Genomic DNA, 24,479 nt, shown 5'->3' on the forward strand with positions numbered 1-24,479 from the left:
AGAGACGCGTGAGAGTGGGAGGGGCACCAGATCGGAGTTATCAATCATGCATGATAACCAAAACAAAACGTGTGGGAAATTAACGTAGCATTTCACAGTTTTCGCTGGTCCTGTTGATGTTAAATTTTGCACACTCTAGAGAAGAATTTTTTTTTAAAAAATAGCATCCGCAATCATGATCCGCTGATAGAAAATTTTATGTCAATGATGTCTCGAATTTCCTCAGTCGTTTTGAACTTAAGCCTATCGAATAACGGGGCAACCACGCAATCGTGATTCATTGCCCGTGTTTGTGTATTGCAGCTGGATTTATCGACAATGGCCAGAATTTTGAACGACCTGCCAAGATGGATAGTAATTGTAAGTATTTATATTACGATAGGACTTGGTGCAAACTATATGGGCAAAAAATAAATAAAACTCTAGGGTAGAAGGTGGACCTTGAACGTGCGGTGTAGCTGCAATCAGATCCTTTATTTACAGATTTACAGTGTTCATCAATGTTCAACACGTGTATAGGTACATATGTGTACTGTAAGAATGGGGGAAGGGCTACTGTTTGGGGGTGGGGTGGGTGTTGTCTTTTTTTTTTTTTTTTAAATATATATATATATTCACCCATTTGTGATTGATTATTGCATCCTCACGTAGACTTAATTTTATTACAGTCTCTTGCGTGATTAAACTGAAAATTCTCCAGAAATTCCACAATTTCATCCTACTGCAGGTTTATATATGAGAAGTTTTACCTGAACTAGACTTATGTACCGGCGAATAGATGCACTCCTGTATCACCTGTTAATGTTATGGTCCACTTAAAAGGTTTTGATTGATATTGTCGAAAAATTTATTCACAACCTTAAACTTCTATTTGTTGCTCTTGGTTTTGAATAGAATTTAAATCCAAACTGAGTTTGTAGAAGACGAGGGTTTGTAACCTGACGTATGTACTGAGTTTGTATAGAAGACGAAGGTTTGTAATTTGACGTATGTACTGAGTTTGTAGAAGACGGGGGTTTGTAATTTGACGTATGTACTGAGTTTGTAGAAGACGGGGCTTTGTAATTTGACGTATGTACTGAGTTTGTAGAAGACAGGGGTTTGTAATTTGACGTATGTACTGAGTTTGTAGAAGACAGGGGTTTGTAATTTGATGTATGTACTGAGTTTGTAGAAGACAGGGGTTTGTAATTTGACGTATGTACTGAGTTTGTAGAAGACAGGGGTTTGTAATTTGATGTATGTACTGAGTTTGTAGAAGACGGGAGTCTGTAATTTGACGTACGCTGGGGGAGATGGAGACTAACACTGCATGAGCTACATGTACAGCAGGAACTGACTATAAAACATGTGAAATGATTCAAATTCAATGTGTTGTAAAAGTACCTCCTCAGTTTTATTGATTGTTGTTTTGTTTCCCCCCCAATAATTTCCTGGAGTGAAATACATAATCTTGAAAAATTGAGGAAGAACTTAATTTTTGTGAGCGCAGTTCTGAACACAACATGCAGTAATCACAAAAAGTTAAGATAATACACATAATGAAAGAAAATCAAGATTTCAATGGATTTCTATTTCCCGTCAATAGAAAACAGTTTTAAAAATAAGGATATTTTTGACGGCACCTTATAAACTGAAATTCCGGGATCAAAATTGAATAAATCATTTATAATTGAGTACATGTATCATCTAGAGCATAGTATAAACACATTCTGAACGACGTGCGTATGTGTATATTATAATGATATAACAGGAAGCGGGTCATTTTGTGAATTACGATAGGTTAATAAGTGGATGATTACATAGTACTTATACACAGGAAACTCATTTCCCGCTCTACATCACACTGTTAAAGCAAATACCATCCTGGACATTAAACAAACTGTGGAGAACATCTTTAGTACATATATAAGTAGCTATCTTCACTAATCATTGTTACAATGCTTCAGTTACAGTCCAGATTTAGTATGACAGATCTATGCTAGTCTCAACATCTAAGTATACATACAATTGTAGGATAACCCCATCCCCCCCCCCCCCAAAAAAAAAAAACAACCTATAATTTGTCAATGTTTCAAATGATATTGCTAAAACTCCATATTTACCTCAACATTTTCGAATTAAAAATTCAATGGAAAAACATTACCCCAAAATTTAAATCCTTCAAAACATATTTTTATTGGTGCATACCATGAAGTGTGAGGAATAGAATGGAAATGGACATGAGATGACTCTGGCCCATTTGTAGTGTGCTTTCCTTCCTATATCTGAGCACCGCCGCGGTGGCCGAGAAGTTAGAGCGTTTGCCCCACATGCAGAAGGCTGGGATTCAAATCCCGGCTGCAACAGATCTTAGTCGTTGGAACAGGTAGTGACAGTTCCATCGCCAAATGCTCGGCATCAGGTGTGATTGTCACGGGTCCTCGGAGATGACCTTAAAAACGGAAGTTCCGTGTTACAGTAGGTGTGGCACGCTAAAGAACCCTCACTGCTCAATGGCCCTAAGCGCCGAGCATAGGCTTAAATTTGAAGCCCTTCACCGGTCTTGGTGACTTCTCCATATGATTGAGTGAAAAGTTCTCGAGCGAGATGTTAAGCAAGATAAAATCAATCATTTCTATATTTGGAGTTGATGCAATTTGTGGTTGAAACTTAGTCTTAGATTCTGCAGACACATAAGATCTTCTAATAAAACGAGTTGAACTTATTGCCACAGCTAGGTAAATTGCGGAAATGTAATGCTTGGGTACAATAATAGCTGTATATTTATTTGTAGAAAAGTAACAACACTTTTTGCGGAAAGGTAAAAATAAAAAAATAACAGTTTTCCATCCTCAAGTGATTTATCAATATTAATGGTTGAGAGTGGAAAAACTATTAATTTCCACTCAATTTAGTTTTTAATTAATAACCAAAGAAAATGTGTATGTTGCCACTTTTTAAAGATGTCTGAAGGCATACAAAACAGAAGTATATGTTAACATCAGAAAATCACACATTTTCGTTACACGGAATAATAAGAATAGATAAAAAATTGTTAAAACAAACTGCTAATTCATAGATAAATTAAATGAGGATATTAGGGAAATCATTGTATAACAGACATGCAGTAGAAGAAATACCAGCATAGGAGTTATTGCCCTTGACAACATTTTTTTTATTGTAAATAATTGATTATCTATGGACAATATAAACTTTTTCAGTATAAGTAGTTTAGGCCAATTCAACTTAATTAGCAGATTATCATCCGGGGTCACAAAAAAATATGGGGCGGGTGGGAGGATTTTATTTTTCAATTTTTATTTCCAGAGAAAACAAAATTAATGACAAAAGGCATCACACAACATGTTTATAAAGTTAACATTCAAAAAATCCTTGGTAGAAGATATAAAACCAATATTCTGTGACTTTAATCAATTCACTTATGTCACAGGGAAGCAAGTTTGTTTGAAATCGTAAATTTTGCGAAAATAAAAAAAAATCATGGTGGACCCTTTTTTTAAGGGGCGGTTGGGGATGATAATCTATCAATTAATTTTAATTGGCCTTACCAGATTTTTTTATTTTATGCAGTGAATGAAATTTTCCTGAAAGATACATTTCTATCATGCGCAAAGTTTGATTTAATTAAATTATAAATAAAGATTTTTGCAAAAACCTATGACATCACATGAAGATTGATCCACCTTAATGTCTTTTTCAAGCATTTGAACATGAGTAATCCTAAACTTGGACCTATAAGCAATGTTCATGACATGTTAAGTGCTTTACAAATGCACAAAATAAAGTGTGAGATTCACTTAACAGGTACTTCAAATTTTTTTTAAAGATTCAATTGACAAGATACTTGTGCAGAGTCCACAAACTGGAAATGCTGGAGGTGCACTTGATGCAGACACAATACCAGAGTATAGAGCTTGATTGTATAATGAACCAGCTTTTGTCTGAGTAGTATACTGTCCAGAATAAGAATCTTGTCCCAGGAATCATCCTTATTATGTCTAGTATGTAATGAAGAATACATAGGAACTTTTAAACAATTAGCGAGTTATGAGTCGTGAGCCAGTTGCTTTAATATGCATCAACTTGTGAGAGTCTTGCACATGTTGCAGTCAGGTTCGATCGCTGGTGGCCAGTTAGCTCAATTGGTAGAGCATATGACTAGAGATTCGGGGGCCCGGGTTCGAATCCTGGTTTGGTCCGTTGCATTTTCTTTCTTCCGGTTACATGCATGTGGATTATCAGGTTTTTCTGGTTTGGCAGAAGTGCATCTCAAAGTTGTCAACAGAGTATTGAGGAACAGTGATCTCATAGTAACTATGGATTCTTGTTATAGGATCTGCTGAGCTTTGTTTCAATGGCTGTATGTGTTAGAAAATACCAGTAAGAGCATGAGTGATGCATAGACGAGGTGCATGATTAATGCAACTATACTAAGCTGCTTGTTCTCAGACATTTAAAAAAATTTATTGCCAGTGTTACCAATGTTGCAATTGGTTTACTATTGGTAAAAGTGCTAAGGTCACAAACTACCAGGAAATGGAGGAAAATTCGCCTTCAGAAGCCCATGTTTTAATTTTCAGATTTTATTACCATGGCAACCAATTTTCAAAAATAATGTATATGGTTCTTGAAAGTACACATGTGAAAGATTTTAAAGGTCCATCATGACATCTGATGCTAGCCTGGAAATGGGTCGAGATACACTCAGGTACCTGCCATCCTGGAAGTAAAAAAGCAACAAAAATGAGGAAAATATACCCATTTTCAACCCATCCTAATTCAAAAACAAAAATTTTCCCAGTATAATGACAGATATCAACTTTCAGCAAAATTCCTAACCTTTCCAACAAGGCCAAATTTGCAATAGGGTCCTTGATTCCTTTTCGAGATATTTTACATCAAAGATGCAGCATGCTCTTTTCAACTTACCGTTTAAAGTGAAAGTAGAATTGCCCACCTAGAAGTCAAACTCTCATACATCTCACAGTCACAGTTTCGAATCCCATAAAAAGGCACTGGATCAATGTAGAATGGTCACCTCCCTATATTAATACAGATATCAATAACAATGAAACTATTTAAATTCTATAAAATACTCTTTTAACATATTTACATTTTAAACCTGGTCACTTTAGCTTCGTATTGGCAATTCGCCAGGTATATTGAGACTTAAAGTCAATGCCATTGGCATGCCAAAATCCGCTCAGAGTTTTTTGGAAACCAATGGGACCATTGTTAATTAGAAAAGGTATCATTGGTAAATTCCATGGTAGTACCACTGGCTGAACCCTGAACACACCCACTATGTATAGCAACAGAGTATGACTGGGTCTGGCACTGCATACATTTATGGAGTACTGTGAAATTTACTTTTATTTGTGACCACTTCTGTTCTTCATTCACCTGTGGTAAAATTTTTACACTCATGAGTAATATTGGTGGGTTAGCCAATATATACCCAATTTTTTGCATAAAGTTAACTACTGGTTTATGACAACAGATATTCATGAGAAAGCGGTGCCCATTAAACTCGCAAGCTTTTTCTTCCACATGAATTCGGATTGCAGTATTTAACATCCTGAGATTCTGTACCTAAAGATTCCTGTCCGATAAAATATGCAGTACTTTTTACTGAAGTCCATAAACATTATGCCTATCCTTTGTTCCACGGATGGTAAATGTGTAAAATTTATACTTTTCAGACTGTTTGGTTGATTGCCAATTTAGCATACTTTGTTGTCACATACTTCCGGTTCCTGCAGATTGACTATGACTACACCAATCTCATACTTGGGGTAAGAAAATTAAAAAGAAGTTCCTGGAATTTTTTTGTGGTGGAAATCATATTTCATAAGTTCAAGTTCACAGATTTTGTTTTAGAATGGAAATATAGAGATACTTCCTTTGATAGAAATTTATACAGACATTGCTCTCAATAGAAATATATGTAAATACTCCTATAAGTTCTTGTTTGAGCTGTAGTAGTTAGGGCTATACAGACTGTGGATATCGGCCTGGATAGCTCAGTGGTTATAGAGCACCTGACTACTGATGCAGGGGTCCCGGGTTCGATTCTCAGTCCAGCCATAGATTATTTCTCCTCTCCTATTTATGTACTACAGTTGGTGCCATGACCACCCTGGACTTGCAGGTGAAAGTCCTGCCAGGGTCAAAAAAGAATCTTGGCTGTGTGTCTTTGAGGGTGAAGACAAATTAAAGGAGAGAGGAATGTAGTAGTTAGGGCTATACGGACCATGGATATTGGCCTGGATAGCTCAGTGGTTAGAGCACCTGACGTAATGCAGGAGTCATGGGTTTGATTCCCAGTCCAGCCACAAATTTTCTCCTCTCCTATCCTACATACTGTCGCAGTTAGTGTGACATAAAGTCGTATTTGATGTGATTGTAAATTGATCAATATTATATGGGTTTAATATTAATGGTATACCCACAAATATAGATCCTTCATAAGCAAGAGAAATCTGACTACAACTAAGAATAAAGAATTCTTGAAACATGAAAATATGTGTACATAAAGAAGTTTATTTCAAATGCTTAAATCTCAAAAATTTGGCTCCATTAAAATAAGTGATTCTGTCAAGTACATAAATGCAGTCTAGTATTTAGCATTTGACAGGATGGTCAAGACTTTTGTAGTGTGACCTTGAAATTACCGAGTACATCAGTCCAATTATGATGTACTACTCTGTTTTCTATTATCGTCATCATTATCACAGTAACACAGTGAAAAAAGTACATTTCAGAAATGTCACATCAATTTTAATTAAATCAAGATAATTTCCCTCTGCTAGGAGTAGTCCTTGATTTGTCACCGCTTTTCTGTAGCCTGCCCTGCCGTGGGCCCGAGCCAGTGCAGCCTGTCTCAATCTCAACTGTATGCTCATACTGCTCCCAGTGTGCAGGAATCTACTGTCAGCCATTAGAGGATCCTTCCAGGTACACACTCTTAAGTGCAGTAAACCAGATAAGTTAATGTTGCCTGTGGTAGCATACCATTTACGTGCTATAGATCGCTCTGATATTTCAAATATTAATTCCTACAAGGAAATTGTTTTTCCCTCAAGTCCATTAAGTTCATTAGTTTTCAAAGTGACTGCCTGTTTTGCATAGCTGATTACTTTCATGATAATAGTAGATCTTTGTAAAAATATGGCACTTCATTGGATGGAAAAGAAATTGCATCTGGTTTTTGTTTTTGCTTTCAGAGATGCTGTAATAGAAACATTCGTCGTCAGCTGGATAAACACATCACATTTCATCGATATATAGCCTACATGATTTGTATTCACACAGGTACAGCATGCAATTGACATGATTGGTAGGCAGTATGTTCCAGATAAAAATTATCATTAAACCTCTAATGATTTTACCTCACTCAGGGTCACAGATTAGGTGACATATTGCGATTTGACAACAGTTGCCTTGCGTCATCCATTGTTCTAGGGCTGAAACGATACACCCCCTTCACGATACGATACATATTGCAATACTTATACCACGATTCAATACTCTCAATACGATACAATTTACTGAAGAAACCAATAATAACATCAAAGAAAAATTTGATTACCAAGATTCAAAATCATAATTTTAAAAGCAAAGTATTCCCAAACTGCCAAACAGTACATTGTAAGATGCCTGTTGGCTCTGTAGTTTAAACTGATAAAGTTCACTATTATTTTCTTCAGGCTCGAGGCAAACAACAGTCTGAATGTTATTTGATGCTATTTTGTCCCTCATGCTTTTAAAATAATAAGTACAGGCCATGCCTGATGTATTTTACTGAACCCAGTTGTCATAAGTTTAGCAAACTGATAATCAAGGCAATAAATCAAACATTGAATTGAGCGTTTATTTTTAATGGTATCGATATTTTGTTGAATCATTTCAGTCCTACATTGTTCATAATTTTTCATGCTCTCAGAAACTTTTTCGGGGGAGCATATAGCCTCTGTCGTGTCTGTCTGTCCGTCCAAGCTCATATCGCCTAACCCTCCCATCAGAAATTGATCATAATTGATCACAAACATTCCTTGGGACAGGGACTTTTGAACCAAGATCATTACCTCATATCAGAAAAAAATTCCTTATATCAACAGTTTTTGAACACATCACATATATTTAGCAGAGGTGTTTTAAAGTGTTCTACAGATCAGACTAAAAGGTTAACGCTCTAGCCGGAGCTAGTAGGAAGGCCGTGTAACTAACATTACCACATTGTCCCCTTCCAATGAGAGAGGCGTCCTGACCCTGCGGGAGTGTCAGCACCTATGGGGTGATGTTCTGGGGTAATCACTCCCACCTGTCAGAGAGTACTCAGGTCCCAATGTGGGTGCCAAACAAAATCAAGAATAAAAATAAAAAATATTTAAAAACAATTAAGGACCCCAACTTTTGCATTAGAAGTTCAAGCATGGTGCAAAAGCTGGTGTGTTGTGACCTAGAACCAAGGTCATTTTGGCAAGGTCAAAGTTATGGTTAAATGAAAAAAGACATCATTGTCAAGTGTCAGTTTGAAATAGTTTGAAATAGATGCAAATTGTTGCACAATCAGCATGCAACACTCTAGTTAAGTGAAACTCAAGTTAAGTGATACTCAAGTTAAGTGAATGCTTAATGAATGAGTAGGCTATTTTATCTGCTGTTAATTTACTTTAAAAGTACTATTTTCCTCAGACATCACATAAAGAGCACGTTAGCCTACACTTCATGGGGTAAACTAAAATTTACATTACATGTATGTACCTTCTGAGTCACTCTACCAAAAAATCACAGTGTTTCTACTGTGAACTCTGTGTAAATGTTTCTAAAAACAAGTATATACATGTAGGCCCCTTGTGGTGCAAAATTGAAAACGGTTACCGGTATACACATTGCATCATTGAATTAATAGTAGTGCCAAACCATTTTAAGATATTGAGCAGACAAGTCAGAGTGAATTGACCATGTGACTTAAAAATCAGTAGGGGTCATATACTCCTTATGATGTACCAGTGTACCAAGTTTGGTGTCAGTCAAGCAAACAATTTGTAAAATATAAGCGACAATATATTACTATATCCAGTTGGACCCTTGACCTTTGACCATATGCACCCACAATCAATAGGGGTAATCTATGCAATAGGGTGTACCATTGTACCAAGTTTGATGTCTGTCAAGCAAAGGGTTCTCAAGATATTGCAATGTACAGTATATTCCTCTGCCCATTTTGACCTTTGACTGTTTGACCTCAAAATCAATATGGGTCATCTGCTACTTAGGATGTACCAATGTACCAAGTTTGATGTCTGTCAAGCAAAGGGTTCTCAAGTTATAGAATAGACAGTATATTCCTATGTCTGTCAAGGAAAAGGTTCTTCCTATGTCCAGAGTGGATTGACCCTTGACCTTTTGATCTGATAATCAATAGGGTTCTCTTCTACTCATAACCAACCCACATTATATGAAATATCATTATGATCAAGTGAATGGTTCTAAAGATATTGAGTTAACAACATATGGTCTACTTACCAACAGGTGCAAAGCAATATGCCCCTTTTCTTTGAAGGAGGGCATAACAAAGCACCTGTTCACTTACTATTTGATCAGTATGAAGTTTATTGTTGTCCTCATGGGCAATCATTTCCCTCAACTTCACTCTGATGGGGGGGGGGGGTTACTTGAAAAATATTCTTTAAAAATAGCCGGCCCCTCCTCCTTGACCAAGCAGCAGAGATTATTTCCAGTTTCCAGGTTTTAGAAAATACAGTAGTAATTCATAGTACAGTTGTTAAAATTTGTTTTTTACTGATTTCCATTAGAAAATAATGCATTGAAGAAATGGTTCGTGTCCTCCTCTTGTCTTTTCATCTGTAAGTCATTGTTTCTTTCTGTTACTTTAGCAATACATTTGGGAGCACATATATTTAATGTGGAGCGATACAGAGAAGCCTATAACAGTAGGGATGCAGCCAATCGAGAATTATTAGCCAAGCTAAGCTCATATCGGGACAATCCAAGTGTTGGCACAACATATCTCAACTTTATTGATTCAGCTAACTCGGTAAGACTCGGAGATCACCATTTTGACTTATTATTTTTTTGATTGCCCATATTGTGGTGTATGCTTTCCCAACTATTTGTCTGTCCTTCTGTCTGTTAGTTTTTTTTTATGTGAAGGTCATATCTTTCAAACTGTGAGGACTAATCATAATTGATCATCTGATGAATCTGGGGAAATGTGTGTCATGTTCCAGAAGTAGGTCACTGGGGCCTCCTGGAATTTATGACTATACTCAAATCGTGTCCGAAGTATATCTTGTACACTGTGAGGACCATCCAACTTGGTCATTTGATGCATGTGTTTGTATGGGAGGGGGGGGGGGTCACAAACTAAAGGTGGGTCACTGTAGCCACACTTTACAAGTGCAATAAACAGCATCACAGCTTGTGACTTCAAACATGCAACATAGATATGCATCAGTGCATCCTGTACATGTAGTTGCAGACAGTCATATCATGACTTCCCTAGCAGTGCACTTGATTAAGGTACATGCATAGCTCTGCCCCCGTGTGACGTCACGGTTTTTAGTTAAGCTTTTTGGATGATAGATTTAATACATCTTTTGGGGGAATTTTATTCACTGGGTATGATAAAAAAATTGGTAAAGTATTTTATGCTGAAAAAGTTTGTTTTCTATAAATAATCATCTATCTATTTTATTTTCGTAAGATGTTAATGTGTCAAGGGAAACAATTTCTAAGTTGGTATTTCCTGCATTGTGTGTGTATTACAAAACGATTTCCCTGATGTCCACAATTGATTTATCTATATTTATACAACAGCAATTTTTTTAAACTGCTGAAATTAAAATTTTGTAAATTTAACCAGTTTTTCTGTATTTTTATTATGATATTTAATGAAAATGTGTGATTTTCTGATGTTGACCTCTGACCTGTTTAGGTATGTCTAACACCTTTAAAAGGGTAGCAATGTATATATTCCCTTTAGTTTATTGATGAAATTAAACTATATTAAGTGGAAATTAATACAGTTTTTATATGATATTGATAAGTCACTCGAAGGTAGAACCCTTAATAAGAAGTTTAGGGGAAATATAATCTTTATATTTACATTATCAATCAAAGCAGAAATTTCTATATCATGTATTGCTAAAATTTTGAGGAGAGGTTACACAAATATAAGCTGGTGTCACATATTTAGCATTTCAAAATTCCTACGTCAATAGAACTCACACTGCCAATTTTAAGACATTTTGAACTTTTCATAAACATGTACTGGTGATAAACAGCAAACTCATAAGAACAAATAAATCTCTAGTCAACAGACACTCTTGAAAATACATATTATAAAGCCTTGTATATGATGGTCTGCATTGATCTGTTTTGTTTTGTTAACACACCACCGAGGAATTTACTGATTGGCTCATTTTCAGGATGCTGTGAAGGAGGCTTTAAAAACACTGTCTGGTGTATCGGGTGTTGTCATCACACTCATTCTCATAGTCATGGTCTCTTCAGCAACTGAACTCATCAGGTACAGGATGTGAAAAAAAAACCACCAGGATAAATGATTTTACAGATTACATGAGTCAGATAATGACTGATTTAAAAAGAAAACTGGCAAAGTAGAATACTAAAAGTTTGATGGATTAATTCTCTCATTGTCAAGTTTTTACAAAATCTTTTATTTTGATGGAACTAAATTTCAAATACTGCATATTCATAATTATATGCGAATATAATAAATTAATTTTACTAAATTACTGTTCAATGTCAAATCGCTAGAATATAGTCGTAAATGCTGTGCTAAGAAGGATATAATATATGCAGGAAATTTTTTACTCGTACACAGTGGAAAATGATTTTGCCTAGATTCAAATTCGCTCTTGGTTTCTTGTTACTTTAAAGTATTGAAAAAATTTGTGTTGGCCCAATTTTGAATTTGCCCAATGGCATGTAGCGTAAGGGTGAAATGGGAGGTGGGGTGATATTTACCCTGTATACAGTAAATAAAGCAAACATTTTGATTTCACAAAAGACTATCTTGGTTTCTCGCAAATTAACGCTAAAAGAAATCACCATGAAGATTAAGGAATTTTCTGTATTTCTGACAATGGAGCTGTCTGGATTATTTTGACTGGTGTAAAATTTGACTGTCAAATGTAAAAGTATATCAGTAATTTTGATGATTGCAAATTTTGTAATGTACTGTAAATGATATTTCCTAAATGAATGTGAAAAGGTATATGTACAAATGTATGGAGCGCCAAATTAACATAAACTCAAATAATTGAAGATATCTTCAATTATTTGAAGATATCATCAATTCAATTATTGCTCTCTTTAATTGAATTAATGCGCACATTAAATCAATTATTGCTCTCATCAAATGAATTAATGCGCGCTTCAATTCAATTATTGCTCTCATCAATTGAATTAATGCGCGCATCAATTGAATTAATGAGAGCAATAATTGATTTAATGCACGCATTAATTCAATTATTGCTCTCTTCAATTCAATTGATGCGCACATTAATTCAATTAATGAGAGCAATAATAGATTTGATGCGTGCATTAATTCAATTATTGCTCTCTTCAATTCATTTGATGAGAGCATCAATTTAGTAGAAATATTGCTCGCAATAATTAATTTAGAGCTCGGTTTAAATAATTTGATGATCTCTTTAATTCAATTGAAGATATCTTTAAATCATTTACAATGCTTTTGTATAAGAAATTAATGCGCGCATCAATTCTTTTAAAGAGAGCAACAATTCAATTAAAGATATCATTAATTCAATTGTGGATATGTTGAATTGAAGATATCTTTAATTATATAGTTGCTCTCTCTGAAAGAATTATTGCTCTCTTCAAATGAAATAAAGATATCATTAATTCAATTGAAGAGAGCAATAATTGAATTAATGTGTGCATTAAATCAATTATTGCCTCATCAAATGAATTAATGCGCGCATCAATTCAATTATTGCTCTTATCAATTGATTTAATGCGCGCATTATATCAATTATTGCTCTCTTCAATTGAATTGTAGCGCGCATCAATTCAATTGTTGATATCATTAATTCATTTGAAGAGATCATGAATTCAATTGAAGCGCGCATCAATTCAGTTGAAGAATTAATGCTGTCATCAATTCAATTAATGTGCGCAATAATTCAGAATTGAAGATATCATTAATTATTTGATGAGATCTTTAATTCAATTGTTGCGCGATTCAAATGAATTGATGATATCTTCAAATAATTGAAGATATCTTCAATTATTTGAGTTTATGTTAATTTGGCGCTCCATACAAATGGTGGTGGCTAATTTGGTGAATTGAAACTTGTCTCTGAAATAACCCTGCCAAAATACCTCACCTTATTGTAATAGATTATAATTAATGTTCCCTCTGCATGAGATGAATTTTATCTACTTTATTTCAGACGTTCTTACTTTGAGATTTTCTGGTTTACTCATCACCTTTTCATCATCTTTTTCATCGGCGTCATCGTACATGGCTTCCAGTAAGTATTATGAAATAACAAATATGTACTAGACTCTGTAAACACTAATTTAACGGTGCACATTTGATATGTGTATTTTTGATTAATCTGGCCTGGAGACCATAAACATTCTCCTATTTCTATCCAAGTGAGATAGGGTTATCCCATAACTATCCAAGTGAGATAGGGTTATCCCATAACTATCTAAGTGAGATAGGGTTTTCCCATAACTATCCAAATGAGATAGGGTTATCCCATAACTATCCAAATGAGATAGGGTTATCCCATAACTATCCAAGTGAGATAGGGTTATCCCATAACTATCCAAGTGAGATATGGTTATCCCATAACTATCCAAGTGAGATAGGGTTATCCCATAACTATCCAAGTGAGATAGGGTTATCCCATAACTATATCCATGTGAGATAGTATTCTCACATCATTACCTGCATGAGATTGACATTACCCATGTGAGACAGCCATGTAAGAGTTTACTTGATCTTGTACAGTTGCTATTTTGTATAAAAGTTGGCTCTTTTTCTGGGCATTCATTGTGAAATATGTTAAAACCATGATTCTAAGCCTTAGATGACTCGCTCTACTTCTAATATTTAAAAAATTATGTTTTTTTAAATTTTGAACCCTGACACTGGTTCGGGGTGAGACATTGAGGATAAATCCCACAGTGCTATTGTGAACACTTTGAAGTCTATTTTTTAATTTTTGCAGATGGTCCTTTATACCAACAGGTAATACGTGTAGCAGAATCAAAATGACAACCGAATTAAAGCACTACACAATGTTTTTCTGGATGTCATTGACAGACATGACTTCAGTCCATACCAAAATTTGAGACATTGATTTGTTTTACTAATAATGTTTTTGACATTTACCTCTCCTGACTGGAGGTTGTCCTTAAAAAAAAAAAAACCCACCCATATATGTGACACAGATTTTACATTCAATTTTGATTCCATCACATAAAACTGAAAAGCAACTAATTCTGGGAGGCCCAAATAGAATACTCTCAGTCTGTCCTGAGTATAGGGAGAGGTTATTGTAAACTACATATATTTGCATGTACATTGTTCTAACATTTCAGATAGTGTTTTGCTTATAGTGCTTGATTTGGAATGAGAAAATGGAATAGCTGTATTATCTGCATACAAAAGAACTTTGCATTTTTGATCAATAATGACACTGAAGTCATTTACATAAAGTAAAATATAAAAGTGGTCCAAACTAAGATGCTGCCCTGAGGTACCCCTCATGAAAAAGCACTGACTTCTGAAAAAGTGTTATTAACAAGCACAATTTGTTTTCTACCAGTTAATTAGGATTTAAACCATCCAACTGATTTTACCCTTATAATAATAACTTTGAGTTTTTTGCCGATAATTTTATGGTCCACTATATCATAAGCTTTCTGTAGGTGTTTTTGTAGTTTCTGATTTCATATGGTCTGTTAAATGCATTCAGACACCTGCCTGTAGAAAAAGGACCTCTAAATCCTGATTGAAATTCTTAATAAAGATTTTGATTGTTTTCAATAAAATAACGTTCAAGTTGTATATAGACTGCTTTAAAATTTTCTAGTACATTTATCTTACTAGGGACAATCCTAGGAATATTTACAGGCCTACAATTTTCAGGTTTAAGTTTATTCTCCTTTTTGAACTGAGTTTTATTTTAGCCACTTTACCATCTTCTGTTACCATTTTTTTTCTTTTGATGTTGACATACTGATTAAAAGTGTTTTGAGGATTTTTATGATAGGGGCTGCATCTTTCAAAAATCTGGCTGGTATCCCATCAAATCCTGTGCTTTTTAAGACTTTGATTTTTCACAGCTCTTTAAAAACAGAACTGTCAGAGACATAATAATATTTTGTGTATCTGGTTAATAATCTTACATTTACTGGGTACTGTAAAGGGCTTTAATTTCGCGGGGCTAAAATTTTACAATTTTTATTGTTCATGCAGTATTTTACGATGGTTTAAATTTCACGGATGAACCCCTTCAAATAGTTTGTATGTACTTGCAGATACTTTGAACAGCACTTCGCGATGGTTTTATTTTCGTGATCGTTAATATAATTGTGAATATAGCGAAAATAAAACCCAAGCAAATATTTCCCCCTTTACAATAGTTATGACTGATTTTAAAGATTATCACTTGATAAATGTATTATTACAGAGGAATAGTGCGAAGACAGAGCAATGTAGCTGAACACAACCCCCAGCAGTGTATGAATTCCTCACGTACCTGGGGGACGCCAGGGGGGTGTACTAACCCCCAGTTTGTTGGTCTGGAGCCCAATGTAAGACTCTAAAAAGCACTACAAAAGACAAGTTTAACACTTTTTAAAAAAATATGTAAGAACTATAGGTCTGACTTTATATCAAAACGCCATGCGCATGTAATATGTCATCAATTTCAGCAAAATTATTTCATGTGCTAAATATGTGTACCTGGTAAAATGAAAAATTATTATTTAATGTCTTGTTTTGTACACAGACCATAAATCAATACAGTTTGACTTTTTTTTTTATCAGGCCTGGAAGTGGGTTTTGGGGCCACTGGTGATTTATTTCATAGAAAGAGTAGTCAGATTCTGGAGAAGTACCCAGAAAGTAGTGATTTCCAAGGTAACATCACAACATTCTAATTTTAAATATAAACCAAAATGATAATTATCCCTTTTTGATGAAGCATTTTCTTGAATCGGTACAATCAAGTTGAATGTTTCCTCAGGTGGTGCATCATCCATCCAAAGTGTATGAGCTGCAGATGAAGAAGAAGGGGTTTAAGATGGGCCCCGGGCAGTACATATTCCTGCATTGTCCCAGCATCTCTAGTCTGGAGTGGCATCCCTTCACTCTCACCTCGGTAGGATGATACTTCTGTGGCGGATCTAGAGGGGTGGGGAGGGGTTAAAGGGGGGGGGGGGGGGGGGTTGCAACCTCTGCTCTGGTGGAATTTTTTTCAAAAAAGGTCATTTTTTGCCATACTGGGGTCTTCAAACACTTCCCCCCACTTTTCTTGGCACAAATTTGGGTTGCAACCCACCCACCCCCACCACCCTTTGACGATTTTCTGGATCTGCCACTTTACTTTTTCTGCTATCAAATGATCATAAGAGTAACATTTGCATAATACTACACAGGTGACCATTCAGAACCATATGGCAATCGTCTATCCCAATACAAAATTTTCCATCATTAAAGGAGGCTTAATGCAGTTAAAGTTCTGAAATATTTTCTGACCAGAATACAGTTGATTTGAACCAAGGCATTGACCATATCAAGATGTAACAGTTATGGGTACAGTGTACCACATATATGTCTTAATATCAGAAATAACATGAGATTTATATTTCTTCAAAATGATCTACGAGTAGGAATTTAAGGGTACAAAAACATGACAATCACCTGGTATACATGCATTTCCTACTTGTGCAGTAAATGAATCGCTGAATACATATGATTATGTCTAACAGGCCCCGGAGGATGACTTTTTCTCTGTCCACATCCGGCGAGCAGGTGATTGGACGGACGCTTTAGCAAAGGCTTGTTATGTTGATGAAGGAGAGTTCCAATCTTCACGTAAAATGCCAAGGTCTGATTATGCCATCTGTTAAATCAAAAATCACAAGTCTTTGACCAACCATATACTTTCATTTAAAATTGCAAATTTCATGGTTGCCTGCATATTTAGCATAAATATTATAAAATCATTAACTATAATTGAGCATAGCCTTGAATTCAAAGTGACCATAAAAAGAAAAAGTGAAGAGCAATTGATCAACCATGAATTTGAGACCTCGGGAATGTGTTATTTTTTCTTAAACTATGTTGTATACACAGTACTGGTATCATTCTTTGACTGTCTATTGGATTACTATAAATTTCACTTATTGATTTCTATGGTTTGTAGAAAATAAGTATATTCGTTGGGACTTCATCATGCAGTTAAAGAGTTGGTTTTTCTTTCTTGTTGAATTTTTCATGTTTTGAAAGAATTCATAGAGAAGTCTGTAAAATGGAAACCATGAAAATTAGGTCTTAAATAAAATGATATGCATTGTTTTTATATCAATTGCAGATTAGCTGTGGATGGTCCATTTGGAACAGCTACGGAGGTCAATATAACTATTGAACCGATTCATCCATTTATTTTACATAAAGTCAGTTATAGATCTAGAATTGGTAATGAGATAAAATGTTCATACATTGTAGGACATCTTCTGGTACGAGGTGGATGTGTTTGTGGCGGGGGGAATCGGAGTCACTCCCTTTGCCTCCATTCTGAGACATATCTGGTAATTCTTTCATTTCCTTAGTGGTTACCTGATCATCAGATTGAATTTATTTGTCAAAACCCATATAAAAGTAAAGAAGAAATTCGACTCCAATTATTGTAAGAGTTACAGCCAGACTTAATTAAGCTAAGGAGTTAATAAATGCAGAACACATTAGATTTAAATTTAGCATGGAAATTGGGAAAGGAATAGGTTTCCAAGTACTTTATGAAAATCCATATTCTCCACCAGAAAACATTATTTGTAGTTTATTTATTATTGTGGTAAGTTGAATCCCCCTCCCCCCTTCTGAAACGACATATGGCAATTTATGCAGAACTGTAATGATTATGTTTAAATTCAATGAACAGGTTAAGGGGGGGGGGGGGGGGGGGGACTGTGTACTTTCTCACATATTTTGTAAATTTTGTAAATCCACATGGTACATATACTTTTCATTTCTTCAGCATTACAAGCAATCTGTGGTTGATTTTAACTTTATAATATACTTTGACAGGCACAAACACAAAGAGTCCCAGGCAGACATGAAGCTCAGGAAGGTGTATTTTTACTGGGTATGTCCGGACACAAACTCGTTTGAGTGGATTAATGATCTCCTGAAGAACTTTGATGAGCAGATGGCTGAAGATGGACACAGCGAGTTCCTCAGTTACTTCATTTACCTGACCAGGGGCTGGGACAAAAACCAAGTAAGGAGCTATGATAACTGAGGATATTGCACAGGGGGAAAAAGTTTGAGATATTGTCTATGTTCTTGTGATGGAAAGGCTATTCTGCATAAACATAACTATGCACATGTATCTAAAAATACTCATTTCTGTACACACCACTCTAAGCACTTAAAGAGGAGGAAAAAGGTACATTTAAAAATGAGTTTCATTTTTAAAAATACATAAGGGTATGAACTGCGACACTTCATGCTGGAATAATGCACTTCATGAAAAGCATGGCATGAAGTATTGCAGTTTGATTGTATCCTTGTGTATTTTCAAAGCTGAAGTTTATTTGTTATATTTATGGCGCCCCTCTTCCAGGGGGAGACATTGTTTTTGCACTTTCTGTCTGTCCATCTGTCACAAACTGTTGTGAACACTTTTTCTCCTACATGGCTTATCGGATGGACTTGAAACTTTGTTTAATGCTTCATTGTCATTTGTAGATGTGTATATTGTTGGGACGGAAGGATCCAATTATTTTCCTTAAAGTTATAATGGATCTATGAGGGGTGAAGGATGTAAAATAGCTTGTAAACACTTCTCCTATGTGGCTTATCTGATTGATTTGAAACTGTGTACAATGTTTCATTGCCATTTGTAAATGTGCATAATGTCAGGACAGGAGGATCCAATCATTTTCCTAAAAGTTATAGTGGATCAAAGAAGGGTGGAGGATGTTAAAATAGCTTTCTTGTGAACACTTCTCCTCCTATATGGCTTATCCGGTAGACTTGAAACTTTGTACAATGCTTCATTGCCATTTGTAGATGTGCATACTGTCTGGAAGGAAGGATCCAATTATTTTTCTAAAAGTTATAGTGGATCTAAGAGGGGTGGATGATGTTAAAATAGCTTTGTAGTGAACACTTCTCATCCTATATGTCTTATCTGATAGATTTAAAACTGTGTACAATGTTTTATTGCCATTTGTAGATGTGCATATTGTTGGGACAGGAGGATCCAATTATTTTTCTTAAAGTTATAGTGGATCTAATAGGGGTGAAGGATGTTAAAATAGCTTGTGAACACTTCTCCTCCTATATGGCTTATCCGATAGACTTGAGAATTTGTACAATGCTTCAATGCCATTTGTAGATGTGTGCATTATAGGGAAAGGAGGATCCAGTTGTTATCTTTAAAGTTATAGTGGATCTGAGGGGTGAAGGGTGTAAGATAGTTTGTGAACACTTCTTTTCCTATATGGATTTTTAGAGTTCATAATGTCTATGTTCCTGCCAGCGCTTTCTCCTCCATACCATGCAGTACATTAAAGGGAGAAGGTTTCATTTGGTGCACTTCCAATTTGGGAGCTGGGAGACATTTGTTTTTCATAAAAACAACCTCTAGTTACATTAAACTGTCATTTCTATTGTAAAATAGATGTACAGTGTACTAAATATTTATCAAGATTCATATGTGCATTGTTCACAAATGCAGCGCATTCGCGAGGCCATCATCATTACAATTTGTAAAGATATCAAAGGCAAAAACATTGAAAATGTAGATATTTATTGGTAACATAAAAAAAAGTTTTTGTCATGTAGGGGGTTTTGTAACATGTAAAATTGATTCTTACAGTCTTACCTTGTTTATTGTTTGTATTAGGGCATTCATATCGATAGCAACCATCTTTTCTCAAAATCTCTCAATGGCATAGGAATATACATTAATGACTAATAAAAACATTTATTTTGGACAAAAACAAGAGAAACTTAATAAAACTGTTAAATTACCGCTTTTAGTATAAAGAAATATATAAGAAAGAATTTTTGTCTTGCAAGACAATAATTATTCAATCACCAAAATTACACATCCATGTGCCTGATTTGAAGTAAAAAGTTTTTTTAAATGATTAGATACTGGTGTTATTACTAAAATATACAATATGGATCAATTTTCATTGAATTCAGTTTTTGGTGACAAAATGACAGTTAATGACCCTTTAACTTACTTTCTGCATTTGGATGTAAATCGAAAGATCCTCATCATTCAAACACAGATGTAACAGTAGTTATGATGAAATATGTGACTTGCTTCAGGCCCAAAATATCATTCTCCATGAACATGAAGATGTAGATCCGGTGACAGGGCTGGCCCAAAAGACGCACTATGGACGACCCAACTGGGACAAAATATTCCAGGACCTTTCTAAAAATCACCCAAGGTAAGGAATTTTAAAACCACTTAAAATATATTGAAAAACATATATATTGATAAGAAAATCCAGGAAAACAATACACAAATTGACTGACATTATATGTGACTTAGAAAAAATTAATTTGCAAAATATAAATCCGACTCAGAAGTAAATCAAGTGCATGTATATAGTGCAAGATTTCATCTTTAATTCAAAAGTGTTTCTAATCAGTATTTTCAACTATAAATCATTTTATGAAGAAATAATAGATGGTATTACTCTATATCTGTTTACACTTAAATAAATAACAGATAGTAATGTTGTAAATCTGTGTAACTTAAATAGCATACAGTAATGCTGTAAATCTGTGTAACTTAGATAACAGACAGTAATGCTGTAAATCTGTGTAACTTAGATAACAGAGAGTAATGCTGTAAATCATAACAGACAGTAATGCTGTAAATCTGTGTAACTTAGATAACAGACAGTAATGCTGTAAATCTTTGTAACTTAGGTAACAGACAGTGATGCTGTAAATCTGTGTAACTTAGATAACAGACAGTGATGCTGTAAATCTGTGTAACTTAGATAACAGACAGTAATGCTGTAAATCTGTGTAACTTAAATAACAGACAGTAATGCTAAAAAAAACTAACTAAATACGAAAGTTCACATTAAGGTTCATATTCTCTTTGACGTATTGATTGGATGATTAGAACACCCCATAAAGAAGATGGATTTATTATACTTTCCATGTAATCAATGTGCATGTTATAGACACTAGGAATGTGAAATTCACTGTCTTGTAGATAAACACAAAGACACCAAACAAGTTTGGATTGAGATGACTGTATACTATCCATATGTCAAAGACAAATAATTGTGCTTTTGTTACAGAATACATGTTTTGTTGTTGATTTCAGCACCAGCATCGGGGTGTTTTTCTGTGGACCAGGTGCTCTCTCAATGACACTGCACAAAATGTGCAACAAGCACTCCAATGTGGGCGGGACCAAGTTCTTCTACAACAAAGAAAACTTCTGATCCATCACTGTTCTACAAATTCCTCTTGTTGACTTTTATAGCATATTCTATTTTTATACCAAAGAAGTCTACCTACGAGCAGCAGATGAAAACTTTTATGTGATTTTCCTTTTTATGTCCCTCTTAAACTTGAGAAGATTAGACTTGCTAGTCTGGATTCACATCTCCTCATGAATATCATGCTTTATCACATATCAGTACGTCTCAATTCAGTCATGGTGCACACGTGCAATGATTTGATATTTTAAGTTTTGTATTGTAGTACTTAGTATGTCTCTTTTAAAGATTATTTCCTTTCTAGCTCAAACTGCTGAAATCCAAATGATGTTCGCTACATTGTATTTTTATCATGTTTGATATTTCTTGTTTCATATATATATTATTACTACAGTAACTTGATCCGAAGAGTCGGATCATGTCGAGTTGACAGGCGCAGATCATCAGATCACACGAGACGCGAAGCATCGAGTTTGATCTGATGATCCGTGCCTGTCAACGAGACGTGATCCAACTCTTCGGATCAAGTTACTGTAGTAATGATAAATTTATTATATACCCCCTTCTGCATTTTAAATCCACATTTATAATATAATAAATGTAATCCAAATTATCAAAAACACAAACTTACCATGAAATTATGTTTTGTGTACGCAGTTTTGTTTTGTGACGCGGTCAATATTTTCCACAGGTAACGTTGCGTTGATGCATTGTGACGTCATTGTGACTGCATCAGTTTCAGAGGATACTGATACGGAATCAGAAAACCACAGTGTGGTGATCCGGTTTTCCGGATCACACGCTGTAAAATCCACAGTATCAAAGAACGATACATTGGTGGGTATATGATTAATAAACATACCATAACAAAATAACTTCAATTTCCAACAGTCTTGTGAGGTCAAAGGTCATAATGCTAGATACTTGTTCAAAGTAGGGACATTGATCAGATAAAAACCTGTTGACCAGGGCTGAACAAGAATCTTTCAGTAGATTCGAAAGGAAGGCTAGCTCATTATTTTTGCAATAAAAATATAAAGCCACATAATTAGCTAGGCCTAGTTAAGGTGTTCCATTCAAAATCCATTCTTGTTCAAAACATTGATTGAGCTCTCTCTCTCTCTCTCTCTCTCTCTCTCTCTCTCTCTCTCTCTCTCTTTGACTTCTCAAACTTACAAGCTCTTTCAGAATGATGACAACAGAAGTCCTTGGTTAAGAATGATGAAAAATCGTAAACTAGATTCTACGCAAGTTCAACAGAAGAGTCAGGGTCACTATGTTGTTATGGTGTATAGTGAGTGTCAGATTTTAAAATGACCTGTTCATCTCAAGTGCATATACTGATACAAAAAATTAAAAAATATTTTTGTAACTTCACCTGGCTCTGACGCAGGGTGATAAATTATCAAATACTGAAAAGTCATTTTGGCTTCATAGGATTTAATCATGTGTCCAGAGAAGTCTTATAATGGTTATATTACTTCTCAAGTGTACTTTTTGGTAGTGGACTATATTCTATTGTCATACAATTTGTATTTTGTTCAATGTTAACAGAAAATGAAAACCATAACCCAAAGCTTTGAAATGTTTTCAATTATGTTTATTCGGAATAATTACCCATTATTTTGGTGTACTTGATATTTGTAATACATGTGCACTCATTTTCTGTGTGTGAAAGTGAAAAGGATTTTTCTGTTTCGCCAAGCTTTTTCTTTCTTGTGCAAGTATACATTATTTATAAGGTACTGATACATAATCCTCTGTGTATGTGTACTGTGTCTATCATACGTGTGATGTATTGAATGAGAGAGAAGACTGTTAGAGGAAATCTCCATCATTATTATTTATCATTTTACTTATGATTACATGTTTTATAAACAAATTTTTGTATATATTTCTGCTTCATAGGCAGACAAGATTACCAAATGAGATTATGTGTGTACATATAGATTCATATTAAACATATTTATTAAATGTGGTTTGTTTATATATTTGTCACTAGGACTGGTACCGACAGATCAACTATTTCAGAATCTCTTTTATAAACAGAGAGAACAAAAATCAATTTCAAGGATCTATAGTTAAAATATATACATGTACATATAGATCAGCTAGAAGAGCTCCATACGAGTTTAAAGGGGCATAGACATGATTTGAGGGGGAAATTTTCACATTTTATTTTTCCAGTTTTAGGTCATCTGGGTTTACTCAGGTGATCTATTGCAATTGGTTGTCATCCGGCGACGTGCGTTAACAATTGAACATTTTTAACTTCTTGATAACTACCAATCCAATTCTTTTCATATTAATTTGGCATATGAATTATCTTTGGGAGAAGGGAGACATAAATTATAAATTTCAGGACTCCAGCTCCCCTAGGCGCAGGACAAAAAAACTGCCCAAAATTGACTAATTTTTTAAAAATCTTCTCAAGAACCGCACACATGTAAGAAAAACTAAATGCAGTGATGTAGAGCAGGAAGGCCTCTACCAAAATTGTAAATTTCATGATCCCTGGGGTAGGGGTTCTGACCAGAGGGCGGGGCCAAACTTGATATATAGTGTTTATAAGTAAAACACTTCAATTACAACATCTTCTTTAGTGCTATTGATACTATTAAATTGAAACTATTCTAAATAGATATTTATAAAAACAACAGGTAGTCCTTTACCAAAATTATAAATTTGATGATCCCAGGGGTAGGGGTTTTGGTATCAGGGTGGGACCAAAA

At 34.9% G+C, this 24,479-nt stretch overlaps 1 protein-coding gene and 1 long non-coding RNA gene across 2 annotated transcripts; one reads left to right on the top strand and one right to left on the bottom strand.

The window, feature by feature from the left end:
* On the top strand, positions 1-23,721 carry LOC125674416 (cytochrome b-245 heavy chain-like). The gene is made up of 16 exons (XM_048911565.2): positions 1-360; positions 5,706-5,798; positions 6,850-6,960; positions 7,230-7,317; positions 9,906-10,066; positions 11,460-11,560; positions 13,473-13,553; positions 15,729-15,852; positions 16,088-16,180; positions 16,287-16,421; positions 17,032-17,150; positions 17,637-17,673; positions 17,771-17,853; positions 18,350-18,542; positions 20,609-20,733; positions 21,630-23,721. Exons 1-16 carry the CDS (start codon positions 319-321, stop codon positions 21,748-21,750), a joined length of 1,707 nt encoding a protein of 568 aa, XP_048767522.1. The 5' UTR covers positions 1-318; the 3' UTR covers positions 21,751-23,721.
* Positions 2,035-5,165, bottom strand: LOC125676063 (uncharacterized). The gene is made up of 2 exons (XR_007370753.2): positions 4,843-5,165; positions 2,035-4,723 (listed from the first exon to the last, which is right to left on the bottom strand). It is a non-coding gene; the product is annotated as an uncharacterized LOC125676063 (long non-coding RNA).
* Positions 23,722-24,479: the final 758 nt, after the last annotated feature.

The sequence above is a fragment of the Ostrea edulis genome, chromosome 3, assembly GCF_947568905.1.
Source record: "Ostrea edulis chromosome 3, xbOstEdul1.1, whole genome shotgun sequence".
NCBI lineage: Eukaryota > Metazoa > Mollusca > Bivalvia > Ostreida > Ostreidae > Ostrea > Ostrea edulis.

Coding starts and splice junctions, on each gene's coding strand:
- LOC125674416 (XM_048911565.2), top strand. CDS start 319: ATGGCCAGAATTTTGAACGACCTGCCAAGATGGATAGTAATT. Junction 17,151..17,636: donor TCTTCACGTAAAATGCCAAG/GTCTGATTATGC, acceptor TATCAATTGCAG/ATTAGCTGTGGATGGTCCAT. Junction 18,543..20,608: donor GGGGCTGGGACAAAAACCAA/GTAAGGAGCTAT, acceptor GACTTGCTTCAG/GCCCAAAATATCATTCTCCA.